This window comes from Clarias gariepinus, chromosome 3, assembly GCF_024256425.1.
Source record: "Clarias gariepinus isolate MV-2021 ecotype Netherlands chromosome 3, CGAR_prim_01v2, whole genome shotgun sequence".
Taxonomy (NCBI): domain Eukaryota; kingdom Metazoa; phylum Chordata; class Actinopteri; order Siluriformes; family Clariidae; genus Clarias; species Clarias gariepinus.
Window position 1 is genome coordinate 41,560,739 of NC_071102.1, and position 15,232 is coordinate 41,575,970.

The 15,232-nt window shown below is 43.4% G+C and overlaps 1 protein-coding gene across 1 annotated transcript in view; it reads left to right on the forward strand.

Annotated features, from left to right (window-relative positions):
* LOC128518710 (sialoadhesin-like) overlaps window positions 1–15,232 on the forward strand; it is a 1,187,000-nt gene that overhangs the window by 160,221 nt on the left and 1,011,547 nt on the right. Inside the window, exon 8 of the mRNA XM_053491953.1 lies at window positions 1,557–1,567. Within this exon, the coding sequence (XP_053347928.1) occupies window positions 1,557–1,567 (11 nt within the window). The remainder of the gene's footprint in view (window positions 1–1,556; window positions 1,568–15,232) is intronic.

The following is a 15,232-nucleotide window of genomic DNA, read 5'->3' on the forward strand; positions in this document are numbered from 1 at the left end:
GCACCTGCAGGTTATAAATAGGAGTGAACCGGAAACATTCCTCAGATTCTTGTCTTCACCTAGTTGTGAGCGTGTGTGTCTAACCAGCAAAATAAGTGTTTAACTCACCGATAATGAGTTTAAACGAGATGTCCCTCCGTGTGTATAATCCATATCGGAGGGCGATCTCTACACTTCACTGCTTCAAATAAGTGCTACGCGCGCGCCTCGCATTCCGAGCCGCCGCGCATTCCTGGGGCTTAAACACGTGCATCCGGCAGAGCAGTGAGAGACAGACTTAAAAACTCCTTTCTTTCGCGTTCTCATCGGATCGAGAAATCCCTCTGTCCGCTCTCAAGCGCGCGCTGCGCTTCTTGTGAATGGGCAAGGATAAACATCCTCTCTTGCTTCCGCGGAGATGGTAATAGCTTCTAAGCACTTAAAAATAATAAAAATAAAAACATAGACGGCAGGTTCTGTCGGGTGGCCGGGGGCGGAGCCTCAACGACGCTCTCTCCCCTTTTATTAGCAATCTCCATATGAGTTAACCCTTTCATGGAGTAAGCTGTATTCATCCCGTGTTTTCCTGCCATCAACTTATTTATTTATTTAAATATAATTGAGGTAGAAACGCGGAGTTATATGATGACACCCAGATAGAAGAGACGCTTTCAGGCTATCTCTCTTCTGGGACATCATCCTTCCTGAAAAGCTATTACTTCCTTTCAAGCTGTGTAGACTTTTTATCTTCCCTGGAGGGAAAAGCTTTTCAGGCAGCAGGTCAGGTTCGCGCATTGCACACCATGGCGGTTTTGCACGCCTACCAGGCTGACCTGCTGAGAGACTTGAGTACTGGCGGGGCTCTGCAAGGTAAGGCGTATTGGATTTACGCCGGGCCACAGACTTGTCTCTTCGTGTAACAAAGGAGACGGCTTGTGCTATCGGCCATTTTATGGCTGCTATGGTCTCCGCGGAGAGGCACTTGTGGTTGAATCTCAGGGGCATTAAGGAGAAGGATCGTGTATTCCTCCTCGATGCCCCATCCCGCCTCCCGGCCTACTTGGCGATGTCATTAACTCGGTCGCCACTAGGTTCATGAGGCGAAGTTATATAACAAGCCTTCGGGAAATTCCTTCCCCGCCTTGCTCAAGAGTCGGGACTGTCGGCCACCCAGTCTCGACCGGGTCTGACTGTTGCGAGGCATGAAACACACAAGGAGAGTGTTTTTGAGCTGGGCACCCCCTCGCAAGATTGAGGTGCGTCACGCAATCCGCCTCAAAAGAGGTCAGACTGGCATATTGTCTTCACAAAGAAGCCCTGAGGTTCATGTGCCCAGGACCGTGGGGAATGGCCCCCCAATGGGGAGAGGCACGCAGAATTCCTTTTAAAGAATGAAGTGTTTTCCCTGGCACCCCCAGAAGGTGGGGTGTTCTTGCTCCGCCACCACTGGTGTTTCGGGCAACTCCAGTCTCCAATAAAATGTTAGTTCTTCGGGTTTTTCCTGCCGTGTTTCAGGATGCCGAACATCTAACATTTCCCCCGTTTAACCAAGCAGCTGAGCTTTGCCCCTTTCTGAGAAACTGGCAGCGTGGAAGCTACTGCCAAGTATATCTCCTTGGGCACTAAGCACTGTACAGAGAAACTACAGGATTCAGTTCTCACATCACCCTCCGCGTTTCAATGGCGTGGTCTCCACTTCCATGAAACCGGAAAGTGCAAGAGGAACGGGGGGCTGCGTCCAATTTTTTAGATTTTGCAGGCTTTACCGCTATCTAAAAATAAATCAATAGAAATATTGCCACAACACAGGAGGTTCCTGAGGATCGCTTTCGGGGGCGAAGCTTACCAGTATCGGGTCCTTCCATTTGGTCTATCTTTTTCACCCGCACATACACAAAATACATGGATGTAGTTCTGGCTCTTACGACTCCAGAGCATCCGTATTGAATTACATGACTGGCTGGCCCAGTCTCAGTAGCTAGCGCTTCGACATCAGCATGTCGTTCTAGCCAATCTTTGTTTCCTAGGATTGAGATCCAATGCCATGAAAGCATGCTCTTTCCTGTTTAGAGGACAACATTTTTGGGTGTCACATGGAATTTGAGCATAAGCGGGCACAGCTGTCTCCCGCTCGTGTCAAATCCATTCTCAACACCGTCAAGGAAATCAAGCTAGACCAGAAAGTGACCATCACTTTCAAAGATCTTAGCCCTCATGGCAGCTGTATCCACGGTGACACCTTTGGACCTTCTGCACATGAGAGCATTTCAGTTGTGGCTAAGAACCAGGGGATTTTACTCTAGGGCCAATCCCCAATAAGGGCTACGCGCCAGGTGCTTCGTACCCTTCCTATGTGGTTCAGACCCCTGTTTCTGACTCTGGGTCCCACTCTAAGTTCGTCTTGTCGTCGCAGATGCTAACGACAGACACTTCCCTCATGGGCTGGGGTGCGGTCTTAAATGACCGTCCAGCCCAAGGGAGCTGAAGAGGCCATCTTTTTGCGCGGCACATCAATTGCCTCAAAATCATGGCTCTATTTCAGGCCCTAAAGCACTTCCTCCAGCAGTTAAGACTACCATGTCCTAGTGCGGGTGGACAACACTATGGCAGTCTCATATATTAATCGCCAGGGCGGACTGTGCTCGCGCCGCTAAATAGCTAGCGCACCAAATTCCTGTCCCTCAGGGCGATTTACATTCTGGGAAAATTTCATGTAGCGTAGGTGGACCTCTTTGCCTCGCAAGATCAGCAAATGTCCCCTTTACTACTCTCTGACTCTAAGTCAAGCTGGTCTTCCAGCCAGCGTAATTAAGACTATTCTAAGTACTAGGACTGCCTCCCCTCAAATAGAATGTATTTGAAAGTTGGTGCATGACGAAGCAGGTAGACCCAGTCCACTGCCGAATTGTTTCAGTGCTGGAGTTTCTGCTAAAAAAAACCCCTCAGGTTTCTGACCCTTAAGATGGTTTTTCTAAATGGTGTTACCTCTCTAAGAGGATCGGACAGCTATTGCCCTCTCCTATGAGGCGCGTGGGCTCACTTCGCCTCTAGGAATCAGGGCTCATTCAACCAGGGGGATCGCCTCATCTATTGCACTAGCAAGAGGTATTCCCTTGCAGCAAGTGTGTGACACGGAGGGTTGTCCTCTCCGCACAAGTACATTTATAGTTCGGATGTTCATGCTACACCGGGCCCACGGGTCCTCGAGTCAGCTACCCAGACATAGTTCTGAGACCTTCTCGGCCTTGTGCGCACACGCTACACAACCTTGGAGTCCAGACACTTGCAGTGTGGCGGCGTTGGCACTCTCGTTCCCATAGTGTTTTCACGCAGCATCGAATGTAGCCTTTGAAAGGGAACGTCTCGGGTTACTTTGCTGTAACCCTGTTCCCTGAAAAGGCGGGAACGAGATGCTGCGTCCCAATGCCGCACTGCCTATGTGACCGGACGTCCGTTCAGACAAATCAATCTGAGGAATGTTTCCGGTTCACTCCTATTTATAACCTGCAGGTACGTCCTATCAGATGACGTCACCTGACCGAGGTTATAAAAGCCAAAAATTTGGCGTGTTTGGTACACACATGCTTCACAACCGGCAACATGACAAGATGTTCCCATAGCGTTTTCACGCAGCATCTCGTTCCCGCCTTTTCTGGGAACAGGGTTACAGCAAAGTAACCTGAGACGAACTTTTTGGAAGGTGCGTGTCCCGTTACATCTGGCATAAAAGTAACACAGCATTTCAGAAAAAGAACATCATACCAACAGTAAAATATGGTGGTGGTAGTGTGATGGTCTGGGGTTGTTTTGCTGCTTCAGGACCTGGAAGGCTTGCTGTGATAGATGGAACCATGAATTCTACTGTCTACCAAAAAATCCTGAAGGAGAATGTCCGGCCTTCTGTCCGTCAACTCAAGCTGAAGCGATCTTGGGTGCTGCAGCAGGACAATGACCCAAAACACACCAGCAAATCCACCTCTGAATGGCTGAAGAAAAACAAAATTAAGACTTTGGAGTGGCCTAGTCTTCAGTCCTGACCTGAATCCTATTGAGATGTTGTGGCATGACCTTAAAAAGGCGGTTCATGCTAGAAAACCCTCAAATGAAGCTGAATTACAATTCTGCAAAGATGAGTGGACCAAAATTCCTCCAGAGCGCTGTAAAAGACTCGTTGTAAGTTATCGCAAACGCTTGATTGCAGTTATTGCTGCTAAGGGTGGCCCAACCAGTTATTAGGTTCAGGGGGCAATTACTTTTTCACACAGGGCCATGTAGGTTTGGATTTTTTTTCTCCCCAAATAATAAAAACCATCATTTAAAAACTGCATTTTGTGTTTACTTGTGTTATCTTTGACTAATAGTTAAATGTGTTTGATGATCAGAAACATTTTGTGTGACAAACATGCAAAAGAATAAGAAATCAGGAAGGGGGCAAATAGTTTTTCGCACCACTGTAAATTAACAGAAAAACTAAATAGCTAACTAAGAAGCCTAATTAGCTGGCTAGCTGAGACAAGACAGATTGACATGACAAAATAAATTAACAAAAAACTAAATGGCTCACTCAGAGACCTAATTAGCTGGCTAGCTGGGAACTATTCCTTATCAATAACGCTAGGTGGAATGTACACTCCGATAATGAAAATGGTGGTGAATTTCCTCAGTAAATAAAACGGTCTGAGAGCCATTCATGCACTTCGTGTTTTGAAGCAGAGCGTCATGTGGTTCACAACTGAGCCAATGGTTTTCTCTCTCTTGCCCTGCTTGGTCTTAGTGCGTATCCCTCACTCGTATAATCAACATCATCCGTGCATGCGTGTACTGTTTACTATAACACCGTGACCACATAAAACATCTTTTATTTCGTGTTTGTATATGTGGGTGTACATCACGCGTGTACTTTTTATTATAACATGTGTGTGTGCTAGTGTAAAGCAAAAGCAAGTCTTATTAGAGAGGTTAAAGATCAATTTTCTATCTCTCTCTCTGTCAGCCTGCACTTTGTGTTCATGCCTCATTGGACACTGTGCCCCTGTACACACACCCCTTCTCCTCTCCTTCACACACACACACACACCCCTCCTCCCCTCGCCTTTACAAACACACACACACACACACACACACACACTCTAATTTACTCTAAGGTAAAGTGCAGGTAAAAAAATTTTGGTGGAGATTTTTTTCCAGATTTTCTCCCTATTTTAACTGTGTCCAATTTCTGCCCGTCACTAGGGGGCTCCCACATTAAGGCTATTTCTACCACTCAGTTGGGAGGGCCGAAGACTATCACGTGTTTCCTCCGAACCACGTGACGCCAGCCGGCCGCATTTTTTTAAACTGCTCGCTCACGCACCGTTGGGGGCGGCGTAACACACTCAGAGGACAGCGCTATGCGCTCCTACCACTTGTGTGAGCTCACAGACGCCCCTGATTGACTATAAAGCTGTGATTAATGTGGGAGCGCAAAGTATCTTTCATCCCTTCCCTCTGTGAGGGCCATGAGTGGTTACAGCATCCCCGGGGAATCGAACCAGCGATCTCTGGATGATAGGACAACACTTTACCACTGTGCCACTCCTAGGCCTAGGGATGGGAATCGAAAACCGGTTCTTGTTGAGAACCGGTTCCCAGTGTTTCAATTCCTCGGAATCGGTTGCAAAATTTGCAAACGATTCCCCTAACGATTCCAGTGGGCACGAATGACGTAATCACGCGCATTGCGTAACTTACGCACGTTGCCTAGCTTACGCTCAGTCAAAAGTAAGCATGGCGCCTAAGCGGAACAAACGCTCAAAAGTCTGGTTGTATTTCACCAAAAAATGTTGGACATTCTTGTAGAATTGCCACAAAATAATTTGTTGTATTTTGTTAATTTTACTGAAGAAAATTAATTTTATTATTTAATAAATTTTTTCATTGGTGATGCTAATCAACAATTTGTTGTCCCTTTTCTTCCAAATGAGAATTGATAAGTGAATCGATAAAGAATCGAATCGTTAAGCCGAATCGAAACTGGAATTGGAATCGTAAAAATCTTATCAATTCCCATCCCTACCTAGGCCAATTTGTTTTATTTTTACTTTACTTTTTTTTACCCAAGAAAACAGTGTTTACTTTAGTGTGTGCGTGTGTGTGAAACTCAAATAATAGAGGAGGAAGAGTTACTGTGTAGGACAAGAAGAGGGAGAGGAGAGAGTCTTATTCCTCCTCTCCTTTTACTTTAGCTTTACACACATACACAAACACACAGTGACATACAGAGTGCCTGTACACATAAATGGAAACACTTATATGTCAGGATATTCATGTAAAAGAAAAGCCTTATTTGTTCTTATTGTTTTTCTGACAACATTTACTCCTACAAATAAAAGAAAATAAAGAAATAAAGTAAGAGCGAGTTGGGATGTTAAGTATTGCACTCCTACACATTGTATTAAAGCAAGGCCAAATTCCTTATTTTTCCTTTTTCTGAAGATGTTACAGTTTAAGTGTGATGTTGCTACGTTTTGACGTTTTTTACAACCTGCTGTGATTATTTTTGTTTGTGTCGAATAAAGCACTGAAGAGGTGAATAAGAACTGAGCAATAAATTCACTTATTCACCGCTGTCTGCAAAGTTTGTACCACAGCCATATCAGACACACGATCATCACAATCATCATCATCGTCATCATCATGTTTGTCAGATATGTACAATGAACTCAATAAAGATATTACTTTAGCTGCCAGATTGTGATGAGTTACAAAAGGACCTACCGAAAATTCTACAGTTTTTTCACAGACCTTTTAATGCCTTTTACCATCCTGTACATTAACAGTTTTAGCATCAACATCCATTTTGCTCAGTTAGTTTTACAACACCAAAAAAACACAAAACAAGATTCTCACATAGGGAACTAGTATGTAACGGTCAGGTTAATATTTTTAAACTGAGTTACACAAACGAGAATTCTTTATCTTACGGGCTGGCAATGCTTTAAAACCCAAAGAGCAAGCAACTTTTTTACTCAATGCACTCCTTATCTCCTCCTAGATAGAAGTGCCTTTATGTGGTTGCGCTACATGTTAAAGACATTGTCTTGAACGTGTGTGTTTTCTAATGTAACTTAGCCGCTATACCGTTGCATTCTACCTAGGTTAACCTGAGGTAGCCCACTGCTAGCTTGGGATTCAGTTGTATGTAAATGTATAGCCCGGTTTAATTATAGACCATATAAGTGCAAGTTGATGTCTTAATGTGTAATGCTACACACTATAAGAGGTGTTAAGAAGCTGATAAAAAGATTCATCTAAAAATGTCCTGTGTTTGTTTCTGTAGTCAACCACAGAGAAGATCGAAAGGAAATGCTGTGTTCGTCTTTAGTGTCCCTCTTATAACCCCAGAGCAGACTCTGGGAAAAGGGAAGAGGGCGAAGGCCAAAAGGTCAGCATTAGGAAACACCATTTTTCTCTTGCGTTCATTTTCCTTCACTAAAAGCTGTTTTGTTTGCTTGTGGAAAACTAATTTTAAGTTAGTGACATTGTTTTTAGTCATTCAAATTTGGCTGGACACTTAATAAGATTTTTTGGGGGGGTGTGGGTTCCTAGAATACATTTATATTTTTTCTTTGTCTTCTTAAACCATTATGTCTTTAATTGTTAGTTGTCACTTTTCCCTGAGTTTATTTCTTGATAAGCATTTGCTTTATTTTTTGTCTTTCGTTTATAGAATCTGTGAAGCCTCAAAGTCCACACATGACACTAAGGGTCTCCTCCCAACAAACAGCAGCTGTGAGTAAATTGAGTCGATATTTTAATAATGTGGACCATTCCACATACAATCAACTGGAAGTTTCCTGAGATGAATGCCTCCTTGTACAGTGGTGTAAAAAACTATTTGCCCCCTTCCTGATTTCTTATTTTTTTGCATGCTTGTCACACAAAATGTTTCTGATCATCAAACACATTTAACTATTAGTCAAAGATAACACAAGTAAACACAAAATGCAGTTGGTTTTTATTATTTAGGGAGAAAAAAAATCCAAACCTACATGGCCCTGTGTGAAAAAGTAATTGCCCCCTGAACCTAATAACTGGTTGGGCCACCCTTAGCAGCAATAACTGCAATCAAACGTTTGCGATAACTTGCAACGAGTCTTTTACAGCGCTCTGGAGGAATTTTGGTCCACTCATCTTTGCAGAATTGTTGTAATTCAGCAGTTTTCTAGAATGAACCGCCTTTTTAAGGTCATGCCACAACATCTCAATAGGATTCAGGTCAGGACTTTGTTGCCACTCCAAAGTCTTCAATTTGTTTTTCTTCAGCCATTCAGAGGTGGATTTGCTGGTGTGTTTTGGGTCATTGTCCTGCTGCAGCACCCAAGATCGCTTCAGCTTGAGTTGACGAACAGAAGGCCGGACATTCTCCTTCAGGATTTTTTGGTAGACAGTAGAATTCATGGTTCCATCTATCACAGCAAGCCTTCCAGGTCCTGAAGCAGCAAAACAACCCCAGACCATCACACTACCACCACCATATTTTACTGTTGGTATGATGTTCTTTTTCTGAAATGCTGTGTTACTTTTACGCCAGATGTAATGGGACACGCACCTTCCAAAAAGTTCAACTTTTGTCTCGTCGGTCCACAAGGTATTTTCCCAAAAGTCTTGGCAATCATTGAGATGTTTTTTAGCAAAATTGAGACGAGCCTTAATGTTCTTTTTGCTTAAAAGTGGTTTGCGCCTTGGAAATCTGCCATGTAGGCCGTTTTTGCCCAGTCTCTTTCTTATGGTGGAGTCGTGAACACTGACCTTAATTGAGGCAAGTGAGGCCTGCAGATGTTGTCCTGGGGTCTTTTGTGGCCTCTCGGATAAGTTGTCTCTGCGCTCTTGGGGTAATTTTGGTCGGCCGGCCACTCCTGGGAAGGTTCACCACTTTTCCATGTTTTTGCCATTTGTGGATAATGGCTCTCACTGTGGTTCGCTGGAGTCCCAAAGCTTTAGAAATGCCTTTATAACCTTTACCAGACTGATAGATCTCAATTACTTTTGTTCTCATTTGTTCCTGAATTTCTTTGGATCTTGGCATGATGTCTAGCTTTTGAGGTGCTTTTGGTCTACTTCTCTGTGTCAGGTAGCTCCTATTTAAGTGATTTCTTGATTGAAACAGGTTTGGCAGTAATCAGGCCTGGGGGTGTCTACAGAAATTGAACTCAGGTGTGATAAACCACAGTTAAGTTATTTTTTAACAAGGGGGGCAATCACTTTTTCACACAGGGCCATGTAGATTTAGAGTTTTTTTTCTCCCTTAATAACGTAAACCTTCATTTAAAAACTGCATTTTGTGTTCAATTATGTTATCTTTGCCTAATAGTTAACGGTTTTTGATAAGCAGAAACATTTAAGTGTGAGAAACATGCAAAAGAATAAGAAATCAGGAAGGGGGCAAATAGTTTTTCACACCACTGTAAATAAATACAAACCACCCGAGCCAACAGGCTCGTTTCACAAGGCTTTCTAACAGCTTTATCCATCAGGCTGTCAGGAAGCTGAACTCTGTCCACTACCTCCCACCTCTCACAACTACTCCTGAACTCTAAAAAAATCTTCACCTCACCTTACACATTTTTTATTGCACATGACACTTTATACTCTCTGCATGACTCTGCACACATATTTGCACTTTATGAACAATTGGCCTTTGGATATATATTTGCATATTTACAGAATTCACGGTTTACATCCATTCAGATGTACAGTATATTTATTCAAGTGTGTACTAGATATACACACAGTTTATTTATATCTATTTATTACAAGTATAGTATAAGTAAGTACTATTGACTGCTTTTTTGGCATTGACAATGTAAACACATGTTGAGAGAGAAGAGAAACAATATTTTGATTCCTTTGTATGTCTGCACATATAGTGGCATTCACAAAAATCTTGAACCTTCAACCTTGTTCCAGAAGGTGCCCCTTATGGTCATGCATCTAAGACTAACTTGTAGTGCATGATTCTTTGTCTCAGTTTGCCCACTGGATTGGGAGTGGAACCCAGATGATAAGCTAGAAGTGGCAAGTCAGAACATTGCCTTACAGAATTTGAGATAACCTATGGTCCTCCGTCTGAAATGATATCACAGGGAAAGTGTATGCCTTGGTGATTCTGTCTGATATAGGTCAGATTGTGACAAAGACCAATGAGGTGTGTGATCAGGGGTGATGTGGAACAGGTAAGGGTCTGAGAAGACCAGAGGAAGGTTGGTTGTCATCTTTGACCCTGTACAAATCTCACATGCCGCCACAAAATTTAACATGTCCTCTTTTAACGTGGTCCACCAGAAATTGCAGAATGTTGTTAGTTGTTAGGCTAAGGTTGTTAGTTGTTAGGCTAGAATATCAGTTCATCTTTAAATACTTCAGACAATCCTGCTAAGAAAATAAACTTTAAATATATATATATTTTAAAACCGCTTGACGCAGCTAGGGTCCAAAACTCAATGGCCCTTTAATGGGCCAAACCAGACTCTTGGCGAAGTCTTAGCAGTTTAGCACCTCTCTACCAAAAACAAAAGTGATCACATACAATCCTCATCTCCCTGGAGACTTCTCCAAGCTGATGCAGCAAGCGCCTTGGGCATTCCAAAGTGGGGAGCTCCTCTCCCTGGCCCTTTGCTGTGAGGAATGTTATGAGCAGGCCACCTGACATACCAGAAGGTGGTGGCCTATAGCTTAAAGATCAGTGAACACTGAGAAAGGAAAAAGCATGGCTATGCTCCCCCATAAAAAGAAAAAATGTGGATATCCTCTCCCAGACATTGGCAGCAAAGGTAGGTGTGGCTCTGGTTGCTACGAGGTATTTGCATTTGGTGCTCTCTGAAGTTTTTTCAGCTGGGCTGTGAGATCAGGTAGTGCCTGCAATGAGCATGTGCTCCAAAGATAATTGCTTGGTTTTCCAAGGCTGATCATATCTAGTCAAAATCTGCAGGGTCCATATTATGTCCAGATTATTCTTTCAGCGCCACCTCTGTGGACAGTAAGAGAATAGATCCCAAAAACAGAATTTTGATGAATGATGTGCAAGTGTGTATAAGAGCATTGAATAGTCTTTCAACTTATAAATAACTGAAGCGAGAGTTTGAAAAAGAAATTCCAAGGGCAATAGACCCAAAACGTTAAACAGAGTTACAGTCAAGGACACAGAAGCAAGAGTTCAAAAGCATTCATCCGAATCAGTGAAGAAATAAATCCAAATGTATAGTAGGTGGTGGCATACACAGTAAAATCCCCAATGTTAATTTAATTCTCAGAGTTAAGTCCTAGTAGACTTAAACACGGCTGGGTGTTAAATCAACATTGGGGAATTTGCTGTGTAGTTTACATAAAGTTTGCACCCCAGTGAAATGTAATGTAGAAAATGAATGATTCAATAATTCAGGTTAGAGCCATGTTTTAGAGCCGAGTTTTTGTTTTATCACTCTGGTTCAGGAGGCCAATGTAGGGCGACAGAAATTGCATGACTGTTACATATTGTCAGGCCACTGGCAACAGTGACTGTGAGTAAACCCCATACCAGTATAGTGGAAGCAGACTGCAACTCCCATTATGCATATTCCAGTTCACCTTAGTTGAAACCAGAACCAAACACTTTTCATAATTAACATTGACCCGATACCCAGAACCCAAGGTTATAGTTCAAATTCAAATTTAATTTGTCACTTCTCACTTCATTTTATATGAATTTTACCCTGGCCCTAAGGTTATTGAGTTTGTTCTCCAATGACTGGATGTTGGGGAGCAGGATGCTAGACAGAGGTGTGCAGTGTGCACGGGCTCTCAGCCTGTTCCTAACGCTTCCATTGGGGACACTGCTTTGCTTTGCATCCTTTGTTCTCCCTCAGGATCTCACTTGACCAGCTTGGATCCGGAGTTAAAAACGTTGAATTGTGAGAACATTGTATACTAATAAAAACAAGGGTGTCTCTATTAAGCCTAATGTACTCAATGGTGATAAATTTGCTGGTTTTAGATCACTGGAAACTAACTTAAAGAACAAGAACAAAGAAAAAGGAGTCGGCGCAGTCGTGACCGCAAAGGCATACGGCATCAACAATATTTTAAACATCTTTAAAGTGTGCCAGTAGGGCAAAACGCATATACATATATTTACTCAGTATTTTTATTCCTGTGTGTATGTTTGATTATTCTTTATAACTTTAAAGGTGTAATCAGCATTTACAAACCCCTTTTATTACATAAAAGATGGAATGAGTGGGTAAAATATGTAATGTTTGAATAAAGCCAGCTTTAGATGGACATCAAAGAACATTGGTGAACATAGGAAATGGGTAGCATGAACAGAACTCATGCAAAATTACTTTATAAAAAGTATTAAAAAACTTCAACCAGTTGGGCCCCACGTGACAGCCAAAACACCGGGCTAATGTATGCACAAAAGGAGGAACCATGTGAGGCGTGGCTAAGCCCCACAACCACATCCGATTGGACCAATCACCCGTAGGATGGACTGACCCCGAAGGGACAAAAACCTTAAGGAGTAGAAGTTCAAAAAGGAAAAAAGTTACCATCACGACGGCAACCTACAACATCTTCCAAGCCACTCGGGCTTCCGCCCTTGCGGCGCTACGCCACCGCTGCTGGCGTCATCCGCTCTTCAAGAGCTCTCAACGAGACATCAGAACTCCAGAACTCCAAAGTCCCGCAACGAAGAAACCTTTAGGAGAAGTTCCAGAGCGCAACCATCGGTAACCAGACAACCAACGCCTCACCGAAGGGCTTTCCTGAAAGACGTCATCTCTACAACAGCGCACCAACCAATCAGCAACGCCGTGATTCCCTTTGCTGGAGGCGAACCAACGGATGAGAACGAAACATAATGCAAGTAAACAAACAAAGCTGCATACTTTGCTGAAATTGGTGCTTGTTTCATAACTAACCTGTAAGATAAAACCCAAGACTCTGCTCTTGTGACTTTCGTTGATCTATTAAACAGTACTAGAATAACCTAATTTATTTTCACTTTCCAAACTGTTTGTATGTATCTGTAGTGGGTTTAGGTGGGTGACAGCAGTGGTGACCTATCAGAGCAAAGCACCTCCCTATTCAAAGGCTGATTGGAAATCTTAGTTCTATTTTCAGGCTCTACACCATTGTCATCAGGTTGATACCCAGCCAGTTTCTGATGAAGGGCGAGTTAAGGTACGTGGGCGTCAGGCATGGCGCATCCCAGGTGGCACCCTGAAGTGGGTTGCTGCGACTTGTTCCGCTCAGTATTCAGTTGGGACAGTACTGTTTGAGCCACCTACTTTTGGTCTACCGGCAGGGCTGTTGGTTTCTCCTGCTTTTTTAGGGGTGGATGGTGGTATGGTCTACGTGCCCATAGTGAGTGTTAAAACTGTAGACGTAGTGCTGTATGTTCATACTGTTATTGGTACTGTGAAAAAGGCTGATGTAATTAGTTTGTCTCCAGGGGTCACGAAAGTTGCGAGTTGCTGCAAGTTTCTCCTACGGTACCAGAACAGATAGCCATGCTGGATTTATCTGTGTTGTCAGAATAAGACCAGGGTAAGGTGAGGGCATTGCTGGAGAAGTACATGTCCGTGTTTTTTTTTACAAATGATGGGGCCTTAGGCTGCACTAATCTGATATCTTATGATATACCTTTGGTGGATGAAATCCAGACGTATTAGATGTATTCCCCCGTCTGAGTATGAGGTGGTAAAAGCACAGGTGGTAAAAGCACATATTAATCAACTGCTGGACACTCAGGTAATCCGAAAAAGCTGTAGTCCTTACGCCTTGCCTATAGTGCTCGTCAAAAAGAAGGACGGTAGTCTGCATATGTGTGTGGACTACCGTCGCTTAAATGTGAAGACTAGAAAGGACGTGTTTCCTCTGCCACGCATTAAGGAGACTTGGATAAGCCTAAAACCGCTTTTTGCACCCCTTTCGGCCTCTTTGAGTGGAATAGGATGCCTTTTGGGTTGTGCATTGCTCCAAATACCTTCCAGAGACTGATGGAACGGTTGTTTGGTGATCAGCAGTACCAGTCCCTTCTGTTGTATCTTGATGATATTATTGTGTTTTCCTCTTCAGTGGACCGTGCTCGGATGGAGGTTGTTTTGAGTCGGTTACAGACTCAAAACAAGCCAAATTGTCCAAGTGTGCCTTCTTTAAAAAGGAAGTGCGTTATTTAGGGCATGTCATCTCTGCAGCAGGGGTGTCAACTGACCCAAGAAAAGTGGAGGCAGTTGCACAGTGACCTCGTTCCACCAGTGTTGCTGAGTTGTGTTTATTTTTGGGATTTGCTAGCTACTACCGGCGCTTTGTGGAGGGATTTGCCAAGTTTGCTGCCCCCCTCCATAGGTTGGTAGCTCAGCTGGCAAACTCCAAACGTCCGAGGCAAAATGTTTAAGATTTTGCTGAAGCTTGGTCCGCACAATGTCAGTGTACCTTCGAGGGGTTAAAAGTTAAACTAACTACAGCCCCGGTGCTTGCCTATGCAGACTTTTCACTACCATTTATTTTAGAGGTCAATGGTAGTCATGGAGCGCTAGGAGCAGTCCTGTCCCAGGAACAACAAAGTAAGATACGGCCAATTGCTTATGGTAGTCGTAGTCTTGGGCCCACTGAGCAGAATCCATCTAAATACAGCTCCTTAAAACTGGAATTGTTGCGGCTCAAGTGGGCCATGACCGAGAAATTTAGGGAGTATCTGTTGGGCCATAAGTGTGTTGTCTTTACTGACAACAATCTCCTCAGCTACCTGACATCTGCAAAGTTGGGTGCCATGGAGCAGTGTTGGGCTGCTCAATTGGCTTCATTTGATTTTGAGATCAAATATAGGTCCGGAAGAAGCAACCGTAATGCGGATGCCCTGTCACGTCAAAACTTTCCTGGTACAGGGGAAGGTGCTCAAGGTGGATTGGTGACCTCAGTTAACCAGGTTACCTCCTTCCCGTGTATTCCACTTGGTGACCTGGGTGTTCAGCAGGGTGTAGATCCAGTGATAAGCGAATTGATAGTGTTTTGGAAGCATAAAAGTCTTCTGACTTTAGAAGAACATAAGAAGCTTTCCAGACATGCAATTATATTGCTTCAACAATGGGACCGCTTGCAAGAAGTAAATGGGGTACTTTTTGTGTTATCGTTATGGATTTTGTGTTATCGTCATTGGCCACGTGATAAGCAGAACTGGTAAGATGCACTAAATCGTATTAAACGCTGGACGGGTAGTCAATAAAGTGTACAT